The sequence below is a fragment of the Myxine glutinosa genome, chromosome 4, assembly GCF_964187855.1.
Source record: "Myxine glutinosa chromosome 4, kmMyxGlut1.1, whole genome shotgun sequence".
Lineage (NCBI taxonomy): Eukaryota > Metazoa > Chordata > Myxini > Myxiniformes > Myxinidae > Myxine > Myxine glutinosa.
In genome coordinates, this window is record NC_136264.1 from 18,858,033 (window position 1) to 18,874,684 (window position 16,652).

The 16,652-nt window shown below is 49.6% G+C and overlaps 2 protein-coding genes across 3 annotated transcripts in view; both read right to left on the reverse strand.

The window, feature by feature from the left end:
• The window catches only part of LOC137425804 (fibronectin-like), a 1,588,206-nt gene that overhangs the window by 304,980 nt on the left and 1,266,574 nt on the right, over positions 1–16,652 (reverse strand). The window lies entirely within an intron of this gene.
• The window catches only part of LOC137424482 (uncharacterized), an 84,883-nt gene that overhangs the window by 24,275 nt on the left and 43,956 nt on the right, over positions 1–16,652 (reverse strand). Inside the window, exon 3 of one of the 2 annotated variants that reach the window (XM_078775511.1) lies at positions 14,623–14,698. The exons of the other annotated variant lie outside the window; for it this stretch is intronic. Coding sequence (XP_078631637.1) covers positions 14,623–14,676 — 54 coding nt within the window. The 5' untranslated portion in view covers positions 14,677–14,698. The remainder of the gene's footprint in view (positions 1–14,622; positions 14,699–16,652) is intronic. 2 annotated transcript variants of the gene reach the window in all.

Consider the following 16,652-nt stretch of genomic DNA (forward strand, 5'->3'; position numbering starts at 1 on the left):
ACTCGGGTTTGATGAGCCGACCTCCTTCTCGCGGGCCTCTGGCTGCACGCACGACCTTGGTGAGATACACCGGGCCGCCAAAACAAATGGCGCGAACGCGTCCGGCCACGGAGTGACCGACCTTGACTGGCGTTCGAACACCTTCTTCAAACAAGCGACATGCTCCTGCTTTGGAAACTCCTCTTGATGTGCGGCAAACGCGGCACGTGACTCGAGCGCCATCTGACGGCGGCTCTTACGAATTACATGCACCCACTCTGGCATATGAATCTGCAGATGGCAGTGATCCTTCTCACGTGACTCGAGCGCCATCTGGCGGCGGCACTTACGACCTACACACACTCACTCCGGCAAATGAAACTGCTGATGAGCCAACTATGCGCTTGTCACGAGGATCCTCCACGGGCTGCCCGAATGACCGGCAAACTGCAGCCGGCGTGGGAACGTCCTCTGACAGTGGGTATTACGATTTATATGCTCCGGCTGAGGCCCAACCTGCCGACGATGCCCGGAAGATTGCAGCCGGAGTGGGATCCACCCGCGAGGTGCGATCTTCTCGCCCGGCCGGTACAATACCTGCCGGGTCTGCCGGCCTTGTGCAGGCCATCATTCCGCTCAAGGTCGCGGGCGTTTTTGCGCAAGCTTTGATTGACACGGGGTCTACGGATAGTTTTATCGATTAACGACTAGTGCATCAACATGGGTGGCCGGTTCTCGGGACAACACGACGGATCTTCATGGCCTCCCAAGGACTTCGGTTGAGCACAAAAGGGGCATGTCAATTGAAACTTGTGATAAAGGGTCGCACGTTCCCGGACGTGTATCTCATGGTATTACCTGCTTTATGTGCCGACGTTCTGTTAGGACTTGATTTCCTTAAGCGACATGGACGTTTGGAAATAGACTTCGGTGGGCCGGACACGCTTGCTGTGTGCGCCCTCGCTCAGATGGACGTGGAGCCTCTCTCGCTGTTCCCCAACCTGACCACTGATTATACCCCTGTAGCCGTCAAATCGCGGCACTACTTTCGCGCAGACGCGCAATTCATTGCGGAAGAAATGGCCCAGCTCTTAAAGGACGGTATTATAGAACCCAGTAGGTCACCGTGGCGGGCCCAAGTCTTAGTGGTGTGAAGTGAGGCCCACCGCCGGCGCATGGTAATCGACTACTCACAGACGATTAATCGTTTTACACAGCTGGATGCCTACCCCTTACCAGGGATGGACGCCCTGGTACGTCAGGTGGCCCTGTATTCCGTTTATAGCACTCTCGATCTGCGTAGTGCGTATCATCAGGTCCCCATCTCTAGGGCTGATCGCGTCTTTACAGCCTTTGAATCAGGTCAGCGGTTGTACCAGTTCACGCGACTTCCCTTTGGGGTAACTAACGGAGTCGCTTGTTTTCAGAGGGCTATGGATGACCTCGTTGCGAAGGAGAACTTGACCGATGTCTTTGTCTATCTGGACAATCTTACTGTTTGTGGGTATGACCAGGAGCATCACGACGCTAATCTGAAGCGCTTCCTCGAGGTCGCGCGGAAATATCGCCTAACCATGAATGCGGCTGTGTCGTTACTCTCTACGCACGGTAGATCTGTTGGGGTACACCGTGACCCATGGCTCTGTCTCTCCGGATAAGGAGCGTCTGCGACCTTTGCTCGATATGGCTCCACCTAGCGATCGGGCTTTGCTGAAACGCGCTCTTGGGCTGTTCGCCCACTATTCAAAGTGGGTGCAAAATTTCTCCACGAAGCTCCGTCCCCTCGTGGCCTGCGACACGTTCCCCATGGGCCCGGCCACCATGGCGGCCTTCGAGGGCCTTAAAGCCGACATCGCTGGCAGCACTGTAGCGACGATTGACGAGAGTGCCTCTTTCGTTTTGGAGAGTGATAGCTCGGATCATGCGATAGCGGCGACTCTCTCCCAAGGGGGACGCCCTGTGGCTTTCTTTTCGCGGACTCTCACCTCCGCTGAGCGGAGGCATTCATCTGTCGAAAAGGAAGCGTACGCGATCGTCGAATCAATTCGGCGATGGCGGCCGTACCTGCTTGGGCGGTGTTTCCAAATCGTCACAGACCAACAAAGCGTTGCATTTATGTACGACACCTTACATGCTCAGCGCATTAAGAATGAGAAAATCACCCGTTGGCGTATCGAACTCGCCGACTTCTGCTACACCATCAAATACCGCCCGGGGAAGGATAACCTGGTCGCCGACGCCTTATCGAGGCCGGCCACTTGCGCGGGGGTTGTAACTTTGGAGGGATTGCGTGTCTTGCACGGCACTATGTGTCATCCCGGGGTGGCACGTTTCGCGCATTTTGTGCGCAGTGGTAATCTGCCGTACTTGATTGAGGACATCCGCCGGATCTGCCGTGATTGCACGATCTGTGCGGAGCTCAAACCGCGTTTTTACAACCCTCCTATGGGGACGCTGGTTAGGGCTACTAGACCGTGGGAGCGCTTGGCGATGGACTTCAAAGGGCGGCTGCCGTTGTCGAGTAACTCTCGTTATCTGCTCACTTTCGTCGATGAGTATTCACGATTCCCCTTTGCTTATACGTGCGGGGATATGTCAGCTGCCACGGTTCTCCGGTGCCTGCAGAATTTGTTTTCTATGTTTGGGTATCCGGCCTACGTGCATACCGATCGGGGTGCGGTGTTCCTGTCTCAGGAGGTGAGGGGCTACTTGCTCCAGAATAATGTCGCTTCGAGCTACACCACCCCGTACCGGCCCCAAGCGAATGGGCAGATCGAACGCTTTAATGGGATTATATGGAGGGCCGTCATGCTAAGCCTCCGGACCCTCGGCCGAGGCCTCGATAAATGGGCGTAGTCACTACCTGCGGCTCTAAACTCGATCCGGGCTCTCCTATGTACCGCCACCAACCAGACTCCTCATGAAAGACTGTTCCACCACCCTAGAAGCTCGGGTAGTATCCAATCGTTACCCAGCTGGCTCGCTGAGCCGGGGCCCGCCTATCTCAAACGAGCGGTTCGCGCTAGCAAGTACGACCCCCTTGTTGATAAGGTGCGGGTCCTCCAGGCTAATCCCGAACATGCTCGCGTGTTAACAGCGGACGGCCGCGAGTCTACTGTCTCCATATGCCATGTCACCCCATGTGGGGACGACGACCGGGATATCGACGAACCCATCTACGAGTCTGTGGACTCTACCGAAGCTTCCTCTATGGAACTACTACCGTCACTTCCGTCGTCACCCACTCCCTTGCCAGAAGGCGCTGGGGCGCTCCCTCCGACACCCACCTCCGGCGACTATTCCGACGCGGGGGACTCTGGGCTTGGGGACGCCATACCCGGTAGTTTCCGAACACGAACTGGCAGGGTAGTTCGCCGCCCCGACCGCTACGGGTGGACCGACTGACGTGGATTGACGTGACCCATCCGATTATTGCTGACGCTTGCTTGCCACCTGCCGGGCGGCAGTATAGTTCTAACGGCGGGGAGAATGTAGTGAAATTATACCGAAGGTGAACCCAGGGAGTGCTCGCGAATCCCACTAAAAGGGGGCGTCTATAAGACCCGGGACAACCGGGGCGCCCGGACACTCCAGCGGCACTTACTGTGACATAGTCCTGTAGTTTGAATGGTACGTACGCCCCTATATGCTGCGCTTGCTTTGTTACCTATTGATATCGGACATTGCCCATGAAATACTCTGATTCTAATGTCTGTTGCATGAATGTATTTTTACAGGATGTTACTTCAGATCTAAATGATATTAAACCTACCCAAGGGACAAGTCGTGTCTGTGCTTGATTTTCACGACAATCATAGACCCTCGCCAAGACTTGTTTCGCGTGGTGTATTTTGTATGGCAAATAAGTCGAAGGATGTACTCAATGAAAGGTCATTGATTGCAAATGAAAACTCTAAATTGTCTGTTTGTAAATGTGTGAAAGTCAAAGGTCTGAAAGGTTGTGAAGGTCAAATGGTCTGAAGGTCTAAAAGTTCAAAGGTCGAAAGGTTTCAAATTGTCAAAATGGTTCTAAAGGGTTGGAATTGTCTGAAGGGGTCCAAAGGGTCTTAAAACATATAAAAAAAGATCTGAAGGTCAAAGCGGCCTACAGGGTATTAAAAGGTCTGAAAGGTGTGAAGGTCTAAAGGGTAGAGGAGTCATTGGGTATTCGGGTTCTAAAGAGTCAAAAAGGATCTCAAGGATCTTATAGTAAAGGGTGTAACGGTGTCTATGGGGGTTTCAGAGTCTTCTGGTTCTAAACGATCTTGGTGATCTAAAGGGTCTTAAAGGTTATTGGGGTTATTAAGGGTCATATGGGTCTTAAGGGTTTACAAGGTCTTAAACGGTCTTCAATGGTCCTCAGGGTCTAAAAGGTCTTCAAGGTCATAAAGCATGTTTTGGTTCTCAAAGGGTCTAAGGGCTTTAAAGGCTCCAAAGAGTTTTAGGTGTCTTAGAGTCTTCGTGGGTCTCCATGGTCTTTTGGGTTATAGGATTCTAAAGGGTCTAATGTAATTCATACAATACAGTACTAATGTTCTGTGCGGACAAACAGACAGAGAGACAAACAAACGGACCCAAATGCCACACCGTCTCCTCTGGTGAGGGTAGTCAGGATCTAACAGTCCAGTGAAACCTTCAGATAGGCTTTAACATGTTTAATGAAGGCTGAAATGTGGAAAATGACATTTTTGGGTGGGATCATATTCCAGTGATCTTTCCAGATATCCCCTAGAATCTCTCCAGACTTTTTATATGTGATGGAGGACATATTCAGGAGTATAAAACAGCATAGATTCGTTTTGTTGCAATTTGTTCAAGGTTGACCAAAGACTTTTCATGAAATGCCTGAACTAGTCTGGTAATCTGGCTCTAAAATGCTGCATGCGACAAACAGTGCTGTTCCCACTGCCAAAGCCCCCAATAAATAAATATCAAATTCTGACAAAACTAAGAATGTATCTTGAAAAAATCATGGAAAACAAAAACTTTCTTGTGATATACGTCAGATAGAGGTATGTAGATATGTTTGTGGAATCATACTGTTGCGGTTTTGAGAACCCACACTTGTAAATATGACATTATTAAAAGATTAAAGGTTGCACCCCATAGATAGGCCACAAGAAACACGTAGGTCACCATAAGACTTCAGTTATTTCATTAGTATGTGTTTAGATAAGGCCGTGTTTCCAATAGTTGAATCTGTATTGTGTCAATCAAATAAGAAGTAGGCCCATTCCATTCATTTTTACAGCCTCCCTCTCCAAGCGACGCAATTACGCGCCCTCCAGTCTGCCCCATGGCCCTCCCAAATTGTTACGCGCCTCGGCCAGCAGCCGCAGCCTTAGCTGCCTGTGAGCTTGCTCAACGCTGCCATAAGCCGCGATGTGAGGCCCGGAAGAAGGGGGCGGAACGCCAGGAAGAAGGTGTGGCCACGTCAACCCACCATCAGGGCGTGGCCGGTAAGCAAGCACCAGCCAACCAGGGCTGTAGTAAGATAGCCTGATAGGCGTGGCTTTTGGGCTCGCGGAGCGATCGCTGCTTGACTTATAAAAGCGCGAACGCAAAGCCCTTTTCACAGGACTTACGGGACTAATGTGCTTGATTGGTTGTGAGAGGATTTGGAGGACTACTGTGATTTGAAGGACTGACTAAAACAGCGCGCTTGTGAAAGGACTCTGGTTGGAACCTTGTGTTAAAGCAGGACATTGGAGAGAGGGGGCGTTTGGAACGAGCGTGCACTTATTACATCCGCCGCTAGGACACCAGCCTCCCCCCCGTTATATAATTGTCCGTTCGCGTTCCACTACACGCGGAGCTGCCTGCCGGGTTTCGCCCGCTGGACAGGAGCCTGGACCGGAGCCTGGACCGGAGCCGGGCTGGAGCCTGGACGCGCTGGTGACCATCAACCATCTACAATCGCCGTGTGAGTGTGTATGTGAGACGGGCCCATTTGTCCTGGGGTATTAAGAATAAGACTGTTTAAGGCTGCCCTGTGTGCTTCTTCTTCCTCTTCCTATCCTGTACATTTCTTTCGTTTCCTCTTCTCCTTCTTGTACATTGGTAATAAATCCCATCTGTTCTTCCTATTTTCTAGGTTTCCTCTCCATCCGATCGCATCCGTCTTTTCTCTCATTGGGTAAACGTGGCCCGATCGGAACCGCCATAATCGGGTCTAGTCATTGTTAACGGCCCGAATCGCGGCTCGCTTCACTCGGCGTGTCCACTAACGCCATGGTTCGGGCGGGAGTTATTTCCCTGCTTCGCGGTCGGTGTTCGTAATTAGGTTTTTGGACTAAGTTGACCAATAACCGGAAGGAGCGTACAACTTCGAGGACTCGTGTCGGCCAGATAAAAGGACAAGGGGATTAACCCCCCATTGATAAGGGGAGAGCCGACGTCTGAGATCCGCAACAATTGGAGTCAGGAGTGGGGATTTGGAACCTGGGACTAAATTTTTTTAGACCAAATTTTGGACACCAATTGTGCATATTGGCCGCAACAATTGGTGTCGGGGAGTGGGATTTGGGACCCGAACCAAATTTTCTTATCTGTGGAAAAATTGTCAAAATTTCGAGCGGCCGAAATTTTATTAAAACATCTAAATTAAATCGTGCCATGGATAGCCAAGGCGATCGGATGCCGGTGGGGGTAAATGAGGAGATAGAGGAAGGGTTAGAATCAACCCAGGACCCCCGGGAAGAATTGGGAAAAGAGGGAAACATTGATAAGGGTGCGGCAGCTGGCAAAGACAATGGCGGCACCTCGCACATGGCGATGAGGGCCGCGCCCGCTGCGCAAATGGGGGTGGGCGACATGCAAGCCTTCATGGCGCAGATACAGGCAGCCATACAAATGGGGATGGAAAAGTACAATAAGCAATTGGGAAATCAATTTAAAGAGATAGGAATTGAATGGGAGGAAAAGATGGATGCAATGGGAAAGCTAATTGAAGGGTTTGGAAACAGAATGGGTGACCGCATACAAAAATTTTGTGGAGAACATAGACCGCATGTCGAGCGGGAAAGGCACATCGGTATGCGACGGGGTAACGTGATTTGAGAAGCGCGGGGAAAGCGAACTGGAGCAAAGCACAGCCGGTTGGACCGGGATAGAAATCGCGACACGGGGTATGGAAAAGCCGACGACCGCAGAAGTAGAAAAGAAAATTTTATTAGCGCCAGCGGTCGTCGGGGGAAAGGAAAATGAAATAATGATAGTGGAAATGGGGATTCAGAAGACGGCGGACTTAGAAGAGCAATCGCGGGAGGAAGAGATGGAATATGTGCAAAGTCTGTATTCGCATCCTGATGCCGTACTTTCTAATCCCAATAAAGATTTGCAGGTGCGTGTGGAGAAGAGGATCCCGAAGGTAAGCCGGGCTGTATATGGTGCGAAAAGGTTTTGCGTGAAAAGATTTTTCGCACGCTTGGGATCCCGGCATACCCCGGGCGCTCGTAGAAGGTCCGTGGTGCGCTGTATGGAAGTGAAAGGCGCGCGTGTAAGAAAAAAGTGTGCACCGAAGAGTGAGTGTGAAACAGAGTGTGATAGTGAGAGTGATTGCGACACAGAGTATGAGATGGATGGAGAGAGTGTGCGTGGATTCACATTGGAGCGCGTGATTGGGTGTGCAACAGGGGATTGCACACCCGTGGGTAGGTGTGCACTGAGTGGGTGGATGCAAGAGTGCACACCCATGGTGGTTATGAAGTACGTAACGGGGGAGAGTGCACGGGATGAGTGCGTGGAAGGAAGGTGTGTAACAGAGGAGTGGGCGAGTGGTATGGGTGCGCCAGGATGTGCGTGAGAGAGGTGTGTAACAGAGTGTGCGAGGAGAATGAGTGCGCCTGGGTGGTGTGCACGAGAGAGTATGGCAATGGAATGTATGGGATGTACGAGAGGCGTTGGAGTGCCGGGATGTGTGAGTAAGAAAAGGGTCGCAGGTGGATGTGAAAATGCGACTCGAGCATCGACGCTGACCGGGGCAGCGCTTAGGTCGACGTATAGCCGACGTGAGTTCTCGGGGCGTGGTGTTCATTGTGTGCTGCGGGAGCCATCAGGGATCGTTGCCACGGCGCTCTTGCAAGGAGCGCCGTGCATGATTCGGGACGGGTCCCGCCCTGTATGGTCAGTGCCGCGTCGTAGCGGCGACCGGCACGATTCCGGGGGAGAAAGGCCAGGTCGGACCTTCGCCCCCTGTCGGGCGCGGTGTTCCGACCGGGGGAGGTTGGGTCATCGGGCCGGAGACCGAAGGGCTCTGCGCCGGGATGGACCTTGGTACCTCGGCCCAAGTATGCCTCTTCCCCAGAATCGAAAATGCCGGACGGACCCAACCAACAGGAGACTGACCATCGCATGCATTGCTCGGCTTTTCGAAGCCGAGCTGTGAAAATGCATTACCGCATCCGACGAGGCTTGAGTACAGTGGACTAGTAGTGATGACAGTGAATGGTAGTTGTACCATTCATTGGGGGCAGAGGAGTAATAGATGTATGGGGATTGGCAGTACAAACTAGCCCGGGAGGAGTAGGATAATGGTTAGGGACCTAGAAATGACTTTAGGAGACTTGAGAGTTAAGTAGTGACATAGTACAAGTAGTGGGGGATGTAGAGCGATTAGATGGATGTCAATGACGAGGGATGTGCAGTAGTATAAAGGGATGACAGGGAAAGCACAAGTTTTAGAGGGGCAGTAGTTAGTTAGATGATGCAGTGTGTTTGTGGTGTAGTTTATTAAATGAGGAATTGAATGAGAGTCTTGCTGGAGAGCATGTTGAAAAGAGGAATTGGAGCGTGGGAAAATCTGAGCAATGAGGCAATGGTTTGGAGAAGTGATGTATTGTGAGGGTATTGTGGGTGAGTGTAATGGTGTTGAGTGAATGACTTGCATAGGATGCAGTGGAGATTTGGGGTATATGGAAACAGGTGTGTGGAATAAATGGTGTGGAGTAAATGGAGTGTGGAATACGTGGCGTGGAGTGTATGGTGCGAAGGAGTGAATGGGGGAAGGATGGACCCCTTCACAAATACCCGGGGAGGGTAGTTTAAAGTTAGGTAGAGGGAGTAGCTAAAATTGGTTGGATATTGACATCTGTGGTGCGTGTAGTTGCAAAGTAGTGTTTTGTTGGGTGCATACATGTATGGAATGGCTGGGCGTGTGGCCTGTTAGTGCGTATGGTTAAATGAGCACTCCGCCACTGGTAGTCTGTCGGCCAGGTGAGGCGGCAGGTAGGCTCTGGGAGCCAGGTAGAGTTCAGCGGGGCCCGAGGATCCCAGGAGAGGACCCGCGTAGCCCAATGCCAGAGAGGGCATCGAGGGGGTAAGCGCCAGGGAGGGCCTTCCCCAGGTAGGTTAGGGTGAGGAGCTAGGCATGCTCGGGTGGTGACGTTCAGTCGCGGAGGTGCGCAGGTAAGTAGGACCTGCTCGGGGAGCCACACGACCCAGCCCCGAAATTGTGCGAGGGCACATTCGAGAAAAATCGGGGGAGTGAGACCCCAAAGAAACCGGAGCCGGGCTGGAGCCTGGACGCGCTGGTGACCATCAACCATCTACAATCCCTGTGTGAGTGTGTATGTGAGACGGGCCCGTTTGTTCTGGGGTATTAAGAATAAGACTGTATAAGGCTGCCCTGTGTGCTTCTTCTTCCTCCTCCTATCCTGTACATTTCTTTCGTTTCCTCTTCTCCTTCTTTTACATTGGTAATGAATCCCATCTGTTCTTCCTATTTTCTGGGTTTCCTCTCCATCTGATCGCATCCGTCTTTTCTCTCATTGGGTAAACGTGGCCCGATCGGAACCGCCATAATCGGGTCTAGTCATTGTTAACGGCCCGAATCGCGGCTTGCTTCGTTTGGCGTGTCCACTAACGCCGTGGTTCGGGCGGGAGTTATTTCCCTGCTTCGCGGTCGGTGTTCGTAATTAGGTATTTGGACTAAGTTGACCAATGACCCTGCCTAATACCGACCGGAAGGAGCGTATAACTTCCAGAACTCGCGTCGGCCAGATAAAAGGACAAGGGGATTAACCCCCCTTTGATAAGGGGAGAGCCGACGTCTGAGATCCGTAACAATATCCGGACTACTGTGATTGATCTCGCGAGATCTCGGAGACGGTGGGAGGGATTTTCGAAGCTCCACACGGTCTCCACGTTTTTCGAAGTTAAGTCTGTTCACAATTGTATTTTGTCGAAACTGTGTTTATCTTTCGGTGTGTGAAGTTATTGTGTGCAACTTTGGTTGTTTCTCGGTGTTTATCTTTCATAAATTGATCGTCTGTTTGCCGTGTCGTGTCTTGAGGCCTTGTACAGTGTGCACTGTACAACCTTGAGGCTTTGTTTTTCTCTCAGTGGTCCATCGTTTGTGATCCAATAACTTTCGTTCTCTGTATTCTCAGTCTTTTCACCCATAGCCTACTTCCTTGTGTAAATCTCAACTCAAAAAAACAAAACAAAAAAAAAACAAAAAAACATTTCCTTCTCTGTTCTCTTTCGTTTATTCATTCTTATTCGTTCGTTCGTTCTTCGACCACGTGTTTCTCCCCCATTTCCCCAGATAGTTTTCACTCATTAACCTTCAATGTTTACACTTTCCCCTCAAGTTATGTATTCCGTCATATTTTATAACACCTTTTTCTTCTTCTTCTTTAAAAGGCTGCTTTCGACTTGCTCACCAAATCAATTCATCCCAAAAAAAATATCCATCTCCTATAGTGCCTTTTTTCTACATTCCCTAAACTCTCCTGCACTCCATCCTCCATCCAGCGTCCTTAAACGTATTTTTAACTCGAAGGTCGCAAGAAACTCATTTTGCAATAAATGTTCGTTTCCCATAAATCGTACACTTTCAAAAATCCAATCTCACCCCTCCCCTCCAAATCTTCCCCATAACCCCTCCCCTCCAAATCTTCCCCATCACCCCTCCCCTCCAAATCTTCCCCATCACCCATCCCTTTCAAATCTCCCCCCTTGCCCCCTCCCTCCTAAACTACCCCCTCACCCCTCCCTGCCAAGACGCCCCCTCGCCCCTCCCCTCCTAGACTCCTGCCTCACCCCTCCCCTCCAATCTCCCCCATATCCCATCCCTTTCAAATCCCTCCCCTTGTCCCTTCCCTCCCAAACTCCCCCCTCACCCCTCCCCTTCAAATCTCCCCACCCTCATTGCTTCTCAATTTCCCCCCTCTCACTCCCCATCCTCAAAGCGTCCTCCCCGCTTCTTCCCCCTTCAAACTCTCACCTCCATCTCCCCCAACCTTCTGCCTCGCTCTTCCCCCTCCTCAAATAACACCTCATTGTGGCTCACCCAATCACCATCAAACCTTTTGTCCGCCCCATCCTTCCCTTTCTCCGAGCTATTCTGAAATCTCTGACACACCTTCAACAGCTCTTCCTACCTCTTCCACCTCTTCCACATCTTACCCTACCCCTCCTCCCCCCTGTTCTGTATCTGATGCTCCCCCTTCCTCTTCATTAACGGTATGGACCTCAAACATCCGGGGCCTTCGTTCAAACTTAACTGATCTCTCCATACAGGTTGCTTCTGTCAAACCAGACGTGATCTGCTTAACAGAAACTTTCCTCCTTTATGATGTCTCTGATTCCATAGTATCTCTCCCGGGCTACTCCCTCCTCCGGTATGATAGACCTGAGCCTCGTCCTGGAGGCGGGGTTGCTATCTTTATCAAAAACTCTCTTCCTCACTCGCCCTGCACTGCACTCTCTCCACCTCACCCCCAGGAATACCTCTGGCTACGGCTTCCCCTTCGCTCCCACCTCTTGTTCATATGTGTGTTGTACCGTCCACCAAACAGTGATGACTCCATCTACATCTCGCTGTCTGATGATATGGACCAACTTCTATCTACTCATCCCAACTCTCTCTTCCTCATATGTGGTGATTTCAACTGTCATCATGCCAGTTGGCTGGGTGTGGGTACCTCTCTCACCAGCCATGGCTCCTCAGCAAAGGACTTCTGCGACTCACTGGGACTGACACAATCTGTCAATTTCCCGACCCGGATCTCAGTCAACGGAACATCTTCTCTTCTGGACTTGGTTATGACTAACTTCCCTGAAAATGTCTGCTGCTCTTCTTCTGCTCCGATCGGATCATCTGATCATGTCCTTGTTAAAGTGGACATCTCTCTGACCATCCTCAGGGAGCCTGCTCAGCGTCGACGAGTCTGGCATTTCACTCAGGCCAACTGGCACGGTCTTCAAGCAGCCATCAATCATCTGGACTGGTCTCCCATCTCTACCACCTCTGACATCAACTCATCCTGGGAATTCTTCCAAAGTAAATGGCTCTCTCTCATGCACAGATTTATCCCATCTCGTCTTCAGTTGTCATACCCTTCCTCCCGTCCTTGGTACACGGAATATTGTGGTGAGGCTGTTGCCCAGAAACAACTTGCCTTCGTCTCCTGGAAAGCAAATCCAACGGAAGGAAATCTCATTTCCTTTCACAAAGCCCGAAACAAGTGTGTGTCCACCCTCAGGAGAGCCAGGAAACAATATCTCTCCGTTCTCAAGACCGAACTCTCTTATCTGTCTCCCTCTTCCAAATCCTGGTGGCATCTGGTCAAATCCGTTTCTGGTGTTTGTTCCCCCTCCATCCCCTCCCTTACCTCAAACGGCTACACAGCTGACTCCGCACGTGAAAAAGCTGAATGCCTCAACTCTGTGTTTGCCTCTAAATCTTGTGTCCCAAACCCATCCCTCTCTGTACCCACCATACCCAGTCGGACCCTGCTGCTCCTGGACTCCGTGTCCTTTCCTCCTGACAAGGTGGAAAAGTTTCTGTCAACCCTCGACTCTGATTCTGCAACTGGACCCGACGGCATCAGCCCACGGGTCCTAAAATCCTGCCCTGCTGCTCTATCTCACCCTCTCTCTGTTCTCTTCACCCTCTCTTTTGCTCAAGGTCAACTGCCATCTGCTTGGAAATCAGCCAACATCACCGCTTTGCACAAAAAAGGTGCAAAAACAGATCCTAGCAACTACAGACCAATCAGCCTTCTCCCAATTATCAGCAAAGTCATGGAATCCATCATTGCTTCGGATATGAAATCTTTCCTCTTCTCCAATGGCTTGATCTCTGATCATCAATTTGGTTTCAGACCAGGTCACTCTACTCTGGACATGCTGCTTCTGCTGTCTCAACAATGGATGGAGGTCCTCAATGCCAAACAGGAAATTAGAGCTGTCTCCCTCGACATATCACGTGCCTTCGACACGGTCTGGCACCCCGCTCTGCTCACCAAACTCTCCTCCTTTGGTATCCATGGAAATCTCCACGCATGGCTGGCGGACTTCCTCTCTAGTCGTCGTCAACGTGTGGCCCTGAATGGGTTTCTCTCATCTCCTCTTCCTGTTCAGGCTGGAGTTCCCCAAGGCAGTGTTCTGGGCCCCGTGCTTTTTCTGGTCTTCATCAATGATCTCTCTGACTCTCTCGAAAATCCTCTCTATCTCTTTGCTGATGACTCCACCCTCTGCCGCTCCATTCCTCTTCCCTCAGATCGGCAGTCTGCTGCGTCCTCACTCTCTGAAGACCTGGACAAAATCACAGACTGGTCAAACAAGTGGAACATGTCTTTCAATCCTGACAAATCTCACACTCTTACTATGTCTCTCCGAAAAGATCGACTGGACAACCCTCCCATCTACTTTCTCAACAATCCTCTCCAAGAAGTTCTGTCGCTCAAGATTTTGGGTCTCACTATCTGCCATGATCTTTCTTGGGAAAACCACATTTCCAAGCTGGCCTCCAAAGCCAGTCGCCGACTGGGCATCCTCCGTCGTGCGAAGTCCTTCCTCGGCACACCTGAGCTCCTCACCACATACAAGGCTTTCATCCGCAGCTCAATGGAATACTGTTCTCCCCTATGGGCCGGTGCTCCTGCCTCACACCTAGCTCGGCTTCATGCTGTTGAAACCAAAGCTTTCAGAATTATTGGAATCTCCCGCGATGAAGCTATCTCTGAGGGCCTTTCACTCACTCACCGCAGGCAGGTAGGTGGTCTTTCTGTCTTCTACCGACTCCTCTCCGGCCTTGCACCCCCAGCTCTCTCTGTGCTCTGTCCCCCAAATATTCCTACGGGTCGCACAAGATCTGCCAGCCACCCTCTGATGGTTAAACTGCCGAAATCTCGGCTCTCTGCTCACCTTCACTCTTTCATTCCTCTTTTGCTCCTGCCTCTGGAACAAACTCCCTCACTCCCTTCAATCCCACTCCTCCCTCCAGGTCTTTAAAACAGCTGTTCACCACCATCTCTTATGTTCCCCCATCCAAAACCTTGATCTTTTCTACCCCGCTAATTCACCCCAGATCCACCTTGTTTGAAATTCCAACTTCTTTCCTGGAAGTCCTGGCAGTGTCCATATGTTTTATACCTCTCCCACCGCCCCCTTCCCATGCCCCCTCCCCCCAAAGCCCTCGCCCTCTCTCAGATCTCTCGATGTCTCCATGTCTCTCGGTCCCTGCTCTCAAATGTTGTGTTTGTGTCCTTCCCCCTCTCTCCCCATCTTGTCTACCGCTCCCGATGTTATATGTTTTATGTGTCGGTTTGTCTTTCTGTGTGTTTAATGTTCGCTCTTTCACGAGCCTCGATCTTGTATACAAAAAAAAAAAAAAAAAAAAAAAAAAAAAAATACCATGGTTTCTTGTTGTGACGTGTCCGGGTCGGTCGAACCAAATCGCACGGTCATGTCAAATTCCACTTTGGTGCATCTAAAAGCAAAATAATCCAAGTCAAATACTGCAAGAGGCAAAACGTGTAATATTTGGCCATTAACCTGACACCACTCAGGTTGAATAACAATACTTTTCTAACTAGCTCAATCCGCCAACAACACTTCCCCTTCCCTTCCCTTCCCCACAATCTTCATTTCCACCTTTATAATCTTCACTCAAATAATCTCTCAGATAATCATGGTTACTCCAACAGGAAAACTGGTCAGTCATGATAATAAATGTTGAAAAGAGATCATCTTGTGCACAGACAGTTAATGTGAAAGTTAATTCCATTAGGTGAAAACGGTGATAAATTTGCTTCTGGAAGGTTTCCACTTATTTCGAAATACAACACATAACGAAGTTATTAATGGGTTTTCTTGGTTACAAAATCGAACCTAAGACGGATGGTCCATTCGAGTTCCAATCTAACCCCAATTGCTCATGAGGCAAATAGCTCAGGTTCAAATCCCATATATCATGTATGTGCCCATTGTCTACTAATGTCCTTGAATGAAAAGCACATATTTGTGTACGAATCTCTGTGCCCTTCATGTGATAGAGGTACAAGGTCCTGTACGATCGTTCAGAGTAAGTATAAATAATATTCGAGGTTATGAAATTATGGGATTTAAAGTTTGCGTGGACTTTCTTTTTCAAAGATTGTCGTGGTGTTGAAATAGTTTCGTGGTGTTCAGACGAAATTTGGCGGAGAGGTTCGGTACGTGACAAGGACGAAATGATTAGATTTTGGTGAAAATTTGGATACGGATCTGGATTCGAGAAATTTTAAAGTTATTCTTCACCATTGAGAGATGAGGCCAAAAATGATATATGGCAGGATATTTCAAAAGTTGTGAACGAATTATGACTAAACGTGGTGGATGACTTGGTTCGGCAACAAGAAAAAGCCGATTAGATTTTGGTTCAGGTCCGAATCTAGAAACTGTTTAACCTGGCAGAGGTATGTGCTACACCGAGTGCCGTTCTAGTTTACTCTTGTATTTTTTTGCCTAACTGTTCTCTCTCTATTTTTAATACATTATCCTTGCACTGTGACAATACATTATTTCAATACATTGTCCTTGTAAGATTTTACATGAACCTCAATCATTGCATGAAAGGGCTGCCATGATGGCCTAGAGAAAGGCACACTCAACTCTAAGCCATCCAGCCTGGGTTTGAATCCCAACCCAGGTATAAACTGTCAACCCGGTGTTTCAGAGGCAGGGTTATTCATCAATGTGTGTGCCGTCCCTCTGATGGGCATTAAACAGGCATCCCATCTGCTGGCATTAGTTGGTGGATGTAAAATATCCCACGGTGTCATCGCAAAGAGTCGGCGAGCTATCGCTGGCACCATGGACAAATTCCAAATTCCTTGTCCGAAGCAGCAGAGGGCATTGCATCAGCGGCACAGCCATGCCCCCTGCCAAACATGCTACCACACAACCTTGTGTTGCATTCGAATGAAAAAGAAGATTACATGAAAAACTAGAATGGCACTCTTCGACGTCACATTGTCGACTGATATGCCTCCGCCAACATTGATACATCATGATAAAACTTGTATCAAGTTTGATTTAAATCCATTCAGCTGTGCCCAAGTTAGTATATTTTTACCTGACATGACCTCTGCCCTTTGACCTATTGATCCCAAAATTTAATCAGTTCATGTTTACATCATTATACATACCTGTATCAATTTTAATTTTAATCACTTCAGCTGTTCACAAGTTCTCAAATTTTCACCTGACATGACTTCTAACCTTTGACTCCAGGACCCCCAAAATCGAATCAGTTAATCTTTACATCATTATACATATCTGCACCAAGTTTGAATTAGATCACTTCAGCCATTATAGACCTATTACAGATTTGACGTTTGACCCCAAAATCGAATAACTTAATCTTTATAATATTGTTATGAATTTGGTAGAGCAACATCTAG